The 14,068-nt window shown below is 48.1% G+C and overlaps 1 protein-coding gene across 1 annotated transcript in view; it reads left to right on the forward strand.

Annotated features, from left to right (window-relative positions):
- The window catches only part of TG (thyroglobulin), a 244,300-nt gene that overhangs the window by 46,398 nt on the left and 183,834 nt on the right, over positions 1-14,068 (forward strand). Inside the window, exons 21-24 of the mRNA XM_026495381.4 lie at positions 1,619-1,768; positions 6,626-6,796; positions 11,991-12,107; positions 12,764-12,879. Of these exons, the coding sequence (XP_026351166.3) occupies positions 1,619-1,768; positions 6,626-6,796; positions 11,991-12,107; positions 12,764-12,879 (554 nt within the window). The remainder of the gene's footprint in view (positions 1-1,618; positions 1,769-6,625; positions 6,797-11,990; positions 12,108-12,763; positions 12,880-14,068) is intronic.

The raw sequence follows: 14,068 nt of genomic DNA on the forward strand, positions 1-14,068 counted from the left end.
ACGAAGTTCCAGCCCCCACCTTCACTGGGGAACAGCTCACTTCTTCTGGAAGTCGTTTGGCAATCTCTTGGGAACACAACCCAGAACTAAGAAAGAAAACAGAAGGAACCTCCTTTTCCCACCTCTTCTCTGAGCCCTTAGAATCAGTGTGGCCAAGTTCATGTACTTTCCTCAGAGCAGAGCTCCTGGACCCTAACTTAGAACTCTTATGAGATATGCATCTCTCCAGCTGGAGTTTCTGGTTTCTGAGCCCATGTCATATGAGAGGAAGCAAATTAAGAAAGACTGGGCGCCAGAGGGACAGAAAGCTCTGAGAATCTGTGGATGAACAAGGTAGCACTGGGAGGGGAAGACTAGGCCAGTGAGGCCTCTGGGGGGCCAGATGCACGGAGGCTTCACCCTCAGGGTCACACGTGGTATTTCAGAGTAAATCAGAAACCCAACAACCCAACAGTGAGGGCCTCTGTAAATCCTGCGCCCCGGGATCTCACCTCATTGTGGTCCCAGATCTGAGCAACGCCGTTGATGACCAACCAATCAACAGGGAGAGGCCACCCGAGTCAAAGATGATGGTGCTGAATTGTTGCTGTTGCCCCATTCGGAAGGAATGGGTACTGAGGCTGGCTCCAAGGAGGGACTCCCTCAAGTATAAAAATGATGTGGGTGGGAGGCTGGGTGAAATAGTGATGGGGATTAAGGAGTGAGTGCATGCGTCGCGATGAGCTCCGGGCGATGCGTGAATTTGCTGGATCAGGATACTGTATATCTGAAATGAATATAACGCTGAATGTGAGTTAACTGGAATTAAAACAAAAACTTAAAAAAGTCATGACCATTTGCTGAGCACGCATAAGAGTCCGGCATGATGATCTGTGTCTTCGGTACGTATCACTGCGTTCCCATGGGATGGTATTATTAATACTTCACAGAGGAGAAAATGGAGCCTCCAAGAAATCCAAAGTCATGTAGGATAGCGGGGAGAGAGATTTGAGCCAATCTGGATGACTCCAGAGTTTGTCCCCTTGGCTGCGCTCCGCCATGCTCTTCCCTGAAGGCGGTGATCCCATGCTGACTTTGGGATTGGACCCTCATCTTTCAAGTCCTTCTTCAACCTCGTTTCATGCCATTCTTCCCTTTGTCTGCTAAGCTCTAGCTTCGTAGCTGGCTTTGTCTAGCTTCTTCTTTCCATTCCTTGAATAATCCAAACTCATTCCTACCTCAGGACTTTTGCCCTTGTGGTTCCCTTTGCTTGGAATTCTCCCTGCCTCACTCTTTGCCTATGGTCGTCCCCATCATTTGGTGTCAAGTGTCACCTTTCAGCGGGTTTCCTCCCTAAGATGCGCTCCTCTCCTGCCTCACTTTACCCATATCTGAAGTTCTTGTCCGACACCCCTTATCCTACTCCTGTCAGCTCCTGGAAAGCAGGAACCTTGTCTACCATTCCCACAGCTTAGCCTTGAATGTGGGAACCTGGCGCCTAGCAGTCTCAACGGGCCCTTGTTAGATGAATGAGCCCTTGTGCTGCTGGTGGGATTTCACATACCCTGTGTGTTCTGAGGTTACAGCTACAAAGCAAGAGTCTTCTCTTTAACATCATTTCTCTGTGTATCTTTTCTAGTTAAGTGTCCTGAAGGAAGCTATTTTCAGAAGGAGATTTGTATTCCCTGTCCTGTTGGATTCTACCAAGAACGGGCAGGGAGCGTGGCCTGCATCCGATGTCCCATGGGCAGAACGACCATTTCCCCTGGAGCTTTCAGCCCCATGCACTGTAAGTTCTGCAGGGTCCCGGTGTGAAAGAGAAACCCTACAATGCAATGGGGACACAGCAGAGTGGCTCAGCCTTGGCACTACTGAAATTTGGGGACAGAACATTCCTCTTGGGGACTGCCTCATGCATGACAGAATATTTATTTAGGGACATCACTGACCCTTACCTATTACATGTCAGTAGTACACCCTCCCCCCAAGTTGTAACAATCAAATTTGTCTCTGACGTTGCTGAGTGTCTTTTGGTTGGGCACACAGTTGCCCACCATGGAGAACCACTGGGTAGAGAGTATAATAAGCAGAGGGGCCCCAGCCCTGAATGCCTGTACTCTGCCAGGATCTAGGCCAGACGTTTTACCTGTGTTATCTCATTAAATCCTATCAAACCCTCTTCTGTGTCAATATTATCAGCTTTTTCGCTGGCCCCATCTAGTAGATAAGGAAGCTGACATTCAGAGAAAGAACGAGGTATGGCCTCAGTCACGGTGTCGGTACGAAGGAGGGGGAACAACCTGGGTCTGGCTGGTGCCAAGCCTCAGGCTCCTCCTCTGGTCCCCGCCATTACTGTAGCCCCGCCCCCACGGCCACCCCATAGACAAGGATCAGTACATTGCATTGATTCTTTTTCAAGAAAACTTTCCTCTGGGGGTGCCTGGGTGGTTCAGTCGGTTAAGTGTCTGACTTCGGCTCATCAGGTCATGATCTCAGGGTGCTGGGATCAAGCCCCTCATCAGGCTCCCCACAGATAAGAAGCTTTTACAGATAAGAAGGCTCAGAGAAGCAATTTAACCAAAGTCACTCAACTAGCAGGTGACGTAGCTGGTCTTTGTTTGATCTTCGCATTGGCTGATTCCGAAACTTCTGATTTTTGTAAGTCAACCTTATCAGATTGAGAAATGGAAGATATTTTCCACCCACAGTCATTACAAGTATGTAACTCATATTCCCTTTCTGCCTCTATAAATTTGTTAGGCCCAAGCATTCGTGTGGCCTTCCCATATGTCATGTGATTTCACTTGGCCTACTTACTTGACAGTCACCTGGGTATTGCTGGGTTTTTCCTAGCAAGGACCCACCACTTGCCTTGTGGTATGCATCTTTTCGTGTTAGTCTGGAATCCTGTTAACGTGAAGCAAACCATTAATGCTTTAAATCTGAATCGATTTTAGAATTTTAAAATAATTCATCCAAAGAGATCAAGTCACCTTCTTTGGTAAGTTTCCTTAGGAGAACAGTGGTAATAGTGTGATAATTCTAAGAAAACCAAAGGGATTTTATAGGCCAGGAATCTGATACTCCGCCTGGAGATGAAACTCTTCACCAGGAATGGAGAGTGTCCCTGATATCCGGACACCACTCTCAGCTTGCACACGTTGATTCAGTCACGGGTTTGAGATGACTCAAAGTGTCATCACACTGCTGGAGGAATGCTTTTTTTTTTTTTCTCTAAGATTTTATTTATTTATTTGAGAAAGAGAGAGAAACATGAGCAGGGGGAGGGGAAGGGGGAGAGGGAGAAGCAGACTCCCCACTGAGTGGGGAGCCCGATGAGGGGCTCGATCTCAGGACCCTGAGATCATGACCTGATGAGCCGAAGTCAGACACTTAACCGACTGAACCACCCAGGCACCCCGAGAGGAATGTTTTCTTGAAAAGGAATCAATGCAATGTACTGATCCTTGTCTATGGGGTGGCCGTGGGGGGGGCTACAGTAATGGCGGGGACCAGAGGAGGAGCCTGAGGCTTGGCACCAGCCAGACCCAGGTTGTTCCCCCTCCTTCATACTGACACCGTGACTGAGGCCATACCTCGTTCTTTCTCTGAATGTCAGCTTCCTTATCTACTAGATGGGGCCAGCGATACCTCACTCATAGAATGGTTCTGAGCATGTCTTAGTCGGTTTGGGCTGCTACATGTAAAGTACCCCAGCCCGGGTGGCTTCAGCGACAGATGTGTATTTCTCATGGTTCTGGAGGCAGGAAGTCCAAGATCAGGGCGCTGGTATGGTCAGGTTCATGAGGGCCCTCTTCCTGGCTATGTCCTCACATGGCCTTTTCCTTGGTGCGTGCAAACAGAGTGAGGGGTCTCCTGTGGCCTCTTCTTTTCATAATGGCACTGATCCCATCACGGGGACCCCACCCTTTATGACCTCTTCTAAACCTAGTCATCAAGGTGCTACCTCCAAATATCATCACATTGAGGGTTAAGGCTTCAACATCTGAATCTGGGGGGACACCAACATTCAGACACACAACGAAGTGGAATCCATTAAAATATTTAAGGTGAGCCGTAAGTATCATCCCCATCCTGCTTTGGGGGTGAGCTTTGATTGCATCTCCGTGCAGGGCTGTCCTATCATTACCACGCTCCCGGGTATCTTCCCTGAGTAACAGAACAGATTTCAGTGGATGAGTCTCCAGGGTCAGGGTCATGAGTCTCCACACTCTGGGTATGTTTGTATCCAAGGACATCTCCATGACTCACTAACCATTCTGCCTGGTGTCTTGCCTGATCTGTGTTTTCAGATGGAATCATGTGAAAGAGAAGCACGAGGCAGGAGGGTCTGCCAAGTATTTAGTGACCTCGAGTGATTACAGGATTTCCTTGGTTTCTTTTTGGTGTTAGGCTAGTTCTTAGAATCTCAACTCCTCTACATAGCTGACACCTATATTACTGTTCTCACCCCCAGATACTTCCCTCCTCTGTTTCCTAACCTTGCAAGTCTACTGGATGATTTTGAAGGCTCTGTTGATAACCGAGTAGCTCTTTATTTGCTTATTTGTTTGTTTATTGAGGCTTTAATTCATATATAGCATGCCTGACATGCAAAACATTCTATTTAAAAAGTAGCTCTTGTAATCTCTCCACCGAATAGTTGTAATTAATCAATAGTTAGTCATATGACTAAGAGTCTTAAAAGAGAGAAAACTAGATGTTCTCAAGTCCTGGGCTGAATGAAAGAACATTTTCCACCTACTTCCCAGCCCTGGAGAGCCAAGTCAAGGTTCTCTTTTGATATCATTCATCGAAAATGTATTAAGCACCTTTTTTTATGCTAAATTTGTATTGGAGGTATGAAACAAGTAGAGAAAATTCCCTGTCCTCAGGGAGCTTAGAGTCTGCTACGAAAAGAAGACACGTAAGTACACAGAATATGTGTCATTACTAGCATAGTGGAGATGATTGTTGCGTGCTGGTGCAGCAGCTGACACCAGCTCTCGAAGGACAAGTGGGGACCACGGGGCAGGTGGAGAAGAGGCTGCTGTGCAGGTGAGATAGCTTAGGCACAGGAATAGAGGTATTTATCCATGGACTCAGCTGGTATTTGTTGATTGGGTTTTTTGGGAGGGAAGAGGTATTTCTGGACCCAATTCCAGTGTGCATGTGTGTGTGTGTGTGTGTGTGTGTGTGTGTGTGTGTAGGGGGGTTCCCCCAAACCAACCACAAGCAATTAGGACACTATCCTTTCAGAGATTGTACCAGATCCCACAGGTTAAGGGCTCAGTCCTATAAGACCAACCCCACTGCCCCTATCTGTGCCCAGTTGAAAGCCCGGGCTACTACCTATGTTTCTGATGGATAAGCTGCATGCTGGAAAGCTCCACCAACCCCCTCCCACTCAGGCACCCGTCATAAGTCTGGATTATTACCTGTATTTCCGACCAACTGGCTATAAAGCAGAGGTTCCCACGATGTCCTCCTCGGGTGTGATTATTTTGCCGGAGCGGCTCGCAGAACTCACAGGAATGTCTTACTCGATAGATCACCAGTTTATGATAACAGGGTAGAACTCAGGAACAGCGGGTAAGAGAAGCACAGGGCGTGGCCTGGGGAAGAGGCGCAGGGCTTCCCTGCCTCTCTAGGCGCATTGCTGTCCCCACATCTTCACGTGTTTACCAACCCAGAAGCTCAGAACCCCATCCTTTTGGGGTCTTATGGATGTTTCGTTACATGGGCAAGCTTGATTGAATCACTGGCCATTGGTAGTTGGAGGTCAGGGAGAGGACTGAACGTTTCAGTGCTCTGATCACATGGTTGGTCATCCTGGAAACCAGCCCCCATCCTTAAGAGCAGTTCCAAAGTAACCTCTGTAATGTGACAAAAGACACCTTCATGGCTTTCACCACTTAGGAAATGCCAGGAGTTTTTAGGCGCTGGGTGCCAGAAATGAAAGGAAGACCAAATATATATTTCTTATTATAAATCACAGTATCACGGTGGGGGAGCTTGTATCATGTGACAGACACTGAGCGAGATCCTGGGATGCATTAAAGAGCAAAACTAGATCAGGTCCCTATCAGCTGGGAGCTTCTCTGGAGGGGGAGGGGGCAGCTGTCAAACCATTCATTCATACAGACAAATCGAAATAAAAACCATGCTGCACCAACAAGGAGAGGTGTGGATGGATGGGAGTGTGTGATGGTCAGACGTCGGGGTCCCGGGGCTTTCCCGAGGAAGCGGGAATTACATTGAGGGCTAATGAACGGTGAAGGGTTCACTCATTGAAGACGGAGGAGAACGAGCACCGGGAGGTGGAACCACAGGAACAGAGCCTGTGTTTGAGATTTGGTGCATCCGAGAAGAAGGAGCACTGAATGCCGTGTGGATGGTGGAAGCGCAGGGACCGTACGTGCAATTAGATGGGTGCAGCCGGGTCTCAGGGTTTAGTGGCCCCACAGGGGCCCTGGACATCATCCTTTGACCAAAGGGCAGGAACGCTGGTGAGTTTGAAGCTGGACAGTATCTGGGTGAGACCTGTGACTTGCACATCGGACGTCAACGAAAGGCAGCCTGCGAGCCCCGAGGGCAGGGGTCCCAGAAGCACATCGGTGATGGTGCATCTGTGTCTCCATTCCAGGTGTCACTGACTGTCAGAGGAGCGAGGCTGGGCTGCAGTGTGACCAGGACGGCCAGTACCGAGCCAGCCAGAGAGACAGGGACAGTTGGAAGGCCTTCTGCGTGGACGGCGAGGGGCGGAGGCTGCCGTGGTCGGAAACAGACGGCCCGCTCTCTGACTCCCAGTGTCTGAGTATGTGCTGGGGTGAAATCAGCCACGCGACAGGGGAGAGGGCACATGTTGTCAAGGCCGTTCTAGCAGGGGAGAGACCTGTGAGCTGCATTTGCTCCGACTTTTTATTTTGGAAAATTTTAATCTATGTAGGAGTTGAAAGTCGGATGAACAAGTAACCTGACACCTAGATCCAAAAATTGTTGGCATTTTCCTCTTTCTTTTTCTTTCTCTCTCTCTTTCATTTTTGATCACTGGAAAGTAAATTTCAGATATCATAAATCTTCACCCCCAAATACTTCAGTGTGGATGAGACATGAATTTAAAAATAATGAACGAGCTGAGTTTCCCTTTCTTATGGGTAGTCTGCCTCTGAGAAGCTGGCCAGCTTTTCTCTCTCAGTTGGATGTTGTGGAAAGACTTGAATGCCAGTCCTGGTTCCACAACTTACTTGCTGGGCGACCTAGAGCCTATCGCTCAACTTCTCTGATCCTCAGTCACCCCAGCAGCCTTCTGACCCTGTAGGGGCCAATACCATCCTATGAGGACAGCGAGCGTTCATTGAGCGCCACCCTGGGCTGGGCACAGCTCTTCAATGACATGGTGGGTGGGAAAGTCCTGGGTAAACAGAGTTGACCTACAATAGTAGGTGTGGTGGGAGTGGGGTCAGAACTCGTGTGATCTCAGTGGTGCCCTTTAGCAGCTCTGTAGTCTGAGCAAGCCACTGACCTTTAAGAGTTTCCTTGCCTGCCGAACGGGGCTGTTCGTGGATGCCTTGCTGGGGAGTGGAGTGTGTTAGCAATGGCATGACTGAAAGAGGTGATCAACATGTCAGAACAATGAGAAGCAGCAGTAATCGTAGCTGCCTGTTTCCTCCTCAGTGAATCAAGGAGCAGGCAGAGGCAGTCTGTAAGTTCCTCCAATTCTGACCGCTGCAAGTCTTCAGGACTTGGCCCGACCTATTCCACAGAGTCACCTTCCTGCCTGAGGTCTGGCTGACCCTTTGCACGCCTGACCCAGCAGAGCCAACATGGCTGTCCAAGTCCCTCAGATTTCTGTGTAAGCAGAGGGCCTGATGTATGTGCCGGGCAGTCATGGGTGAGCTGCACAGCGGTTCTCAGGGGTAGATATTATCCCCAATTATTTCGCTGAAGAAACTGAGGCAGAGAATGTCTGGGTGACTTACCTTCCTCACTAATCAGGATGTAACACACCTAGAATCAGAACTGGTGTATATCCCACCCCAAGCCCGTTCTTTCCATGACACGAATCTGCTTCTGCTTAGATTTATCTGCTTCCTTATGAAGCACACACCCACACACTTACACATGCCCTTGTACACACACGTAACACACACACACGCACACGTAGCCTACCTGCTCTCTAGGGAAGTGGGGGCAGCTAATTACATACGACACCTGAGAAAATCCAAGTGAGGCATTTTCATTTTGTAACGCTCAGAACAATAACTTCCTTCTTCTGCAAAGAGCTAACGAATCTCAAGGGTGTGTGTGTGTGTGTGTGTGTGTGTGTGTGTGTACACTCATTTCCCCGTGGATAAACTGCAAATCCAAGGAAAGTCTAATTCTTTTTTCCAGTATTCCTCTTCTTGGGCAGAAACCGCAAGCAGGGGTGTTAAAGCCTGAAGGCGCTGTAGAACAGAGGGCAGGCCGCCCTTAGCCGCCCTTCCCAAGTGAGGGGGAGGCCGGCCACAGCGGGGAGCAGTTTGCGAGGCCCTGGGACTCCTGGCTGTTCTGGGCTCATCACGTCATGCTTGCCTCTTAACTGCACTCCTCTCTGCTTCCCTGTGCATGCCTCGGCGCCCCGAGTTGTGATGTGTACTTGGCAAAGCGCTTCAGGCTTGGGTCAGCCCTGTGCTCATCCAGAGTGGAAAGGACAGCTCCATCAGTGGTCCCAGAAGCACTTGTGAGCAGCAGCCCTGCCTTGTCAACTCCGGGAATGCCTCCCCGAGGCTCTGGCTGATAAACAGCCTCTGGATTGGACCTCACAGTCTCTGGCTTCTTACGCAAAGCTCTGAGTTTCTGGTTTCCCTCTCTGGATATTCAAGAGGATTTCTGTGTTAAGAAGCTGGGTCCCCACTGGGATGTCAATAGCCCCTTCTTGGAATCCAGTCAACTCAGCCTTTGAGAGGAGCTCCCTCTTCGGGAGTGGGACTGCGGTCCTATTTTTGAGGCCTTTGTCATCCAGAGAAAGCCCAGGGTGTAGAGGTCAGCTTTATCTCACAGGGTGGGGCTGGGGGTGGAGATTTGCCTCTTTTCTACCGGCTGTGGCCAGGCCTGGGTTTTCCCCCACGGGTATTACTGCTGTAGTCCTCCTTGGTCCTTCTGCTCTAGTGTGGACCCCTCAACGATTTTTCTACGATGCTTCAGAACAATTATTCTACAAGGCAGTTCTGTTTATGCAATGCCCCTTACCACTCTTTAGTGGTCCTGCACTGCTCTCGGGATAAAGTAAAATCACGTACCTCACTCTCCTCTCTGGGTTCTAGCCTCCTTAGGTCATATCGCACTTTGGGGCTGGGATCCTGTCTTACTTGTTGTTCTATCCAACGGTCATTGGTGCTTGTCGGCAGAATGAATGAGTTAATGTAATTATCTGGGTCTCTTCGAAGTTATTTCCTAAAGGCCATCAGGGACGGAGAGTCTCCCACCACCCGAATTCCTGCAGCCAGTTTTACGGGCCCTGACAACGAGGCAGGTGTCCTCGCAGGGGACCAAGGCACTCGGCACTTACCGGATTGCTATCATGTACTGAGTTTCCCGTGCTCTTTGGTTTAATCCTCCCAACCACAAAATTGGGGCTCTCAGAGATCGAAATGTGCTCCAGGACACAGAGCCGGTGAGGGGGGGTGGTGGCAGGACTCGAGAGCTGGTGTTCTTCCCTTTCTGCCTGCTGTGTCCCTTTGTGGCAGTCCTCCCCATCTTCTCTATATCACCTGTAACAAACCTTTACCCACAGAGAGTCGTTTACTTGCTGACCTTGGACACTGGAAATATTGTAAACTCATCTTCCTTTAATTCTAGATCCAGTTTTCTAATTCTGCTTTTTGCTGACCCATGCCCAAGACTTCATACAGCATGTCAGGTGCCCAGAGGTCTATGCTGGGATCTTCGTAATGTTCCCAGGCCTTCTGGGGCTGCAATGATCTTGGCATTCATTCATTCATTCTTCAGTGCATCCATCCAGTACATGGGAAAGTAGTGTCTCTGTCACTGTGCCAGCTAGCGGGTGTTCAAATACGCTCCGGGCACTGTCCTGGCCTTGGAAAGAGACAAGCATATACATAACCATGATCAAATATGATTGTGCTCTCATGTGCGCCCTCTACGCGTCCCCAAGACATTTGCAAATACCTGCTAAGTTGAAATGTGCCATGTGGGAAATTGTACCACTAGCCTGTAGAAATCTGTCAGCTAATGCAATATTCTATGGAATTATCGGCAATCTAGTGCCTGAATTGTTTCTGTTCTGTTTGGCAATGAGCTTCCTCACAGAATGCTGTAACATAAACGTCTTCGTCACCAAGGTGTCCCTTTTGCAAAAACCAGCAGATTGTCTAACTGAAGTGCCAAACTGACTGCACTTTCAGCCTCTGGAAAGACTTCTGTTGGAAACCGAAAGAGCTGTCCAATTTTGTGTAGTCGGCTACAAGGTTGTGAGCACCTGCCTATATCTATTCAAACTGAGGGACGAAGGGCTGAATATAGCTTGGGGTTTGCTGGACCGGAGCCTGCAGTCTCTACAAAGAAGATAGCAAGGGGCATAAAAATAAAAAAAAATTAAAAAAAGAGAGAGAAATAAGAACAGAAGAGTTGAGTGTGGGCTGAGCACATGAACTTGGCAATCTCAGTGATCAATATGGAAGGAATCCCTTATATAAAAATTAAAAATTTTTTTCTAGATCAGAATTTGTGAAGGCTTACCGCATGCTATTTCTCTCGCATTCATCCTCTCTCCCAGCTTTATCCCGGAAGGAATATACTTTTTTCCTGCACTTATTATGAAAACGGAGACGAGGTGGCTTTGGGTGGTCTTGAACGTATTGACAGGATAAAAACCAATCTAGACCCAAGTCTGTTTTATAAAGCAGTAGAGGTGTAGGAGAATGGGTGCTGATATGCGCCCGTGTAACAATTCTGTCTGCAAACTAATACTGGTGTACGTCGGGGCCTGGTTTTTGATAGTTATTTGCAAACCATTGGCACCCCTGGGCATTTTTTTTGGTTTATTTATTTATTTATTTTTTTATTTTTTATTATTATTTTTTTTTAAAAGATTTTATTTATTTGACAGAGACAGCCAGCGAGAGAGGGAACACAAGCAGGGGGAGTGGGAGAGGAAGAAGCAGGCTCATAGCGGAGGAGCCTGACGTGGGACTCGATCCCAGAACGCCGGGATCACGCCCTGAGCCGAAGGCAGACGCTTAACGGCTGCGCCACCCAGGCGCCCCTTTTTTTTGGTTTAAAAATGAGTCTTCTTCCTTGAGAGTTACCCTGTACTTTTTGCTTGGTGAAGAATGAGTTCCGAGTCCTACTGTCTTGAGAACTTGTATTTATTTCTTCCCCCCTGTTTAGTTCCATGAGCGTGTGTCTCTGTCATTCCCACCAGAGAAGAACTCAGGCGTGTTGATGGTAGCTAGAGAAACAGACGCTGATATGTCACTTCAACAAACACTATCATGAAAATGCCTGAGCCACGGCACACGTACTCAGAATGACGTGAAGACACATGTGCCTGTTTTATTTGTCTTTTAGAAGATAACTTACCTCTTCCCAGAAGGAAGTAAAAATTGTTTGATGGAAAGAAAATTTTCCATTTTCAACAAAATAATTATAAGATAATTAGCACTCAACGATCAGGATAAGAAAATATACATTTGGATAAAAAATCCATACTGATGAGAAAAAAATGAGTTGTAAGGACTAACATAATATTAAATTTTCTCCTTCCCTCCTGACAATGAGGGAGCAGAAGGAGACATGGTAACACATGGCTCTCTGCGTCAGATATGAAGCAGTGCGCTGGGACTATTGTCAAAGGGAATTCCTCTCCTGGGGACATTCCTGGGGAATTCCTCTCTTGTGAGACCAAGAGCTGTGAATGGGAAGGGATTTCTTGATCTGGCACTTCTGGCTTCTCTGTAGAGGCCCTCTGCCCTTTAGGGTCAAATCTGATCATTCTGCTTTCCTTTCAGTGATGCGGAAATTTGAGAAGGCTCTAGAATCTCAGGTGATCTTCGGTGCCAATGTCACTGCAGTGGGCAGGTCCAAAGTTCCTGGCTCTGAGTCCCCCCTGATGCAGTGCTTGACAGGTAAGGGGTGGTGGGGAGATGGGCGCATACGGAAATAGGCTCTGCTGACCTTGGCAAGACAAATCGAATAAAACCATTGAAACCCTAATGAAATTTACAGTTTATCAGAACACTGGGTGATGGGCAGTAAGGAGGATGGATACATGATGTCATGAGCACTGGGTGTTATACTCAACAAATGAATCATTGAACATTGTATCAAAAACTAATGATGTATTATATGCTTGCTAATTGAATTTACATAAAAAAACCCAAAAAAGCCACTTGGTAAATCAGTTGATTCCCAAAATGTACATCCAACTTGTAACTTCACCTCCGAGTTTATAATGCATCTATTATGTACCAAGAACAATGCCGAACATAGGGGAGCAGAAATGAAGGACGTGGATTCCTTGTAGACTGACTTGTCCCAGTCGGGAGAGCTGTCTGTCGTAGCAACAGCCAGGCCAGAGAGGGGTAATAACAACTCTCATTTATTGGGTGTGTAAGCTTACAAGGATTGTTATGGGATCATAACCTTACAGTCTAGGAAAGTCACTGGTGTCCGTGTTACAGACGAGTGTGCGTCTGGCTGCGTTGGGGGTGGGGGCATGTGTCCGTCTGTCCTTAGCATCACCTGAGAGCAACAGGTGCTGACTGGCCTGTGCTGCCCGCAGACTGTGCTTTGGACACGGCCTGCAGCTTCCTCACGGTGTCCTCGGCGGGATCAGAGGTCTCGTGTGATTTTTATGCTTGGAGCAGCGACAACATCGCCTGCGTGACTTCGGCTCAGGTGAGTCATAGCCGCCGTGTGGGGGTTCTGTGTCAGACATGCTCTGACTGGACGGACATCAGGCTTTGGGAAATGGAGACGGCAGTGGACTGGTGATGGCTCAGGATGCAGCTGTCCGAAGCAGCATCCGTCTGAGCAGAATCGCTTCGTGACAAGAGTCAGAAGGGAATGTCAACGATGAGCGCTCCCTTCTGGTACCTGCCAGCTTATCTCACTGGGCCGCGTGGGCACTGGGCATGAGGGGACCTTGTCCAGAGCCCTAAATACCGGCTTTCTCTCTGAGTCCTGGACCCCAGCATTCCTTTCCAGTGTACAAGTAAAATATGATTATAGCTTAAAAATGTTAAATATTAGTTTGAACCACATAAAATAGCGGCGTCTGGAGGTCAAAGCTGGCAATTTCATTGTTACCGTGAATTAGGACAGAAGAGGATGCAGTGGGAAGCAGTTGTCCTAACTTCCCAGCTCCTAACCATATGCAAATCTCCATTTTTACTCTTCCAGTTTCTCATGGAAACTTCCAGAAAACTTGTATGTGTTTAGAAGCATCTTTTGGGGTTTGTTTAAATGTTAATATCTTGTAGTACATGTTCTTGTCTACCTTGATTTTCTCACATATGCTTAACTTTCTGTACCTTTAAAATGAACCTCATTCTTTTTAATGGCAGAATACCAATCCATTCTATGGATGTACATAATTTATTTCACATTTTAAAAAAGATATTATTTATTTAAAGAGAGGGAGCATGTGAACAGGAGGAGGGGCAGAGGGAGAGGGAGAGAGAGAGAATCTCAAGCAGACACCCTCCTGAGCACAGAGCCCAACACGGGGCTCAGACTCATGACCCCAAGATTATGACCTGAGCCAAAAGCAAGAGTCTGACACTCAACTGACTGAGCCACCCAGGCGCCCCTTTATGTCACATTTTTAAAGGACGTGTACCTGTGTTAGCAGTTTTGCAGCACCACCAACACTGGTGAATCCCATGTCCTTTGCACACACACCTGTGCAAGGAGTGTGAGTGTGTGTTGATAAATGACATCCCAGGAAGGGCATGGAAGGTGGAGCCCTGAATTTTAGGACTCGAGCCAGGGTCTGTAGCTGTAGGAGCCAGAGAAGAGGCAGGGAGGGGTCTTGGACTGAATCCCAAGCTGTCAGTTTGGGGCTGTTAGACCACGTGCAGCTTCC

The sequence above is a fragment of the Ursus arctos genome, unplaced genomic scaffold (genome assembly GCF_023065955.2).
Source record: "Ursus arctos isolate Adak ecotype North America unplaced genomic scaffold, UrsArc2.0 scaffold_6, whole genome shotgun sequence".
NCBI classification, from domain to species: domain Eukaryota; kingdom Metazoa; phylum Chordata; class Mammalia; order Carnivora; family Ursidae; genus Ursus; species Ursus arctos.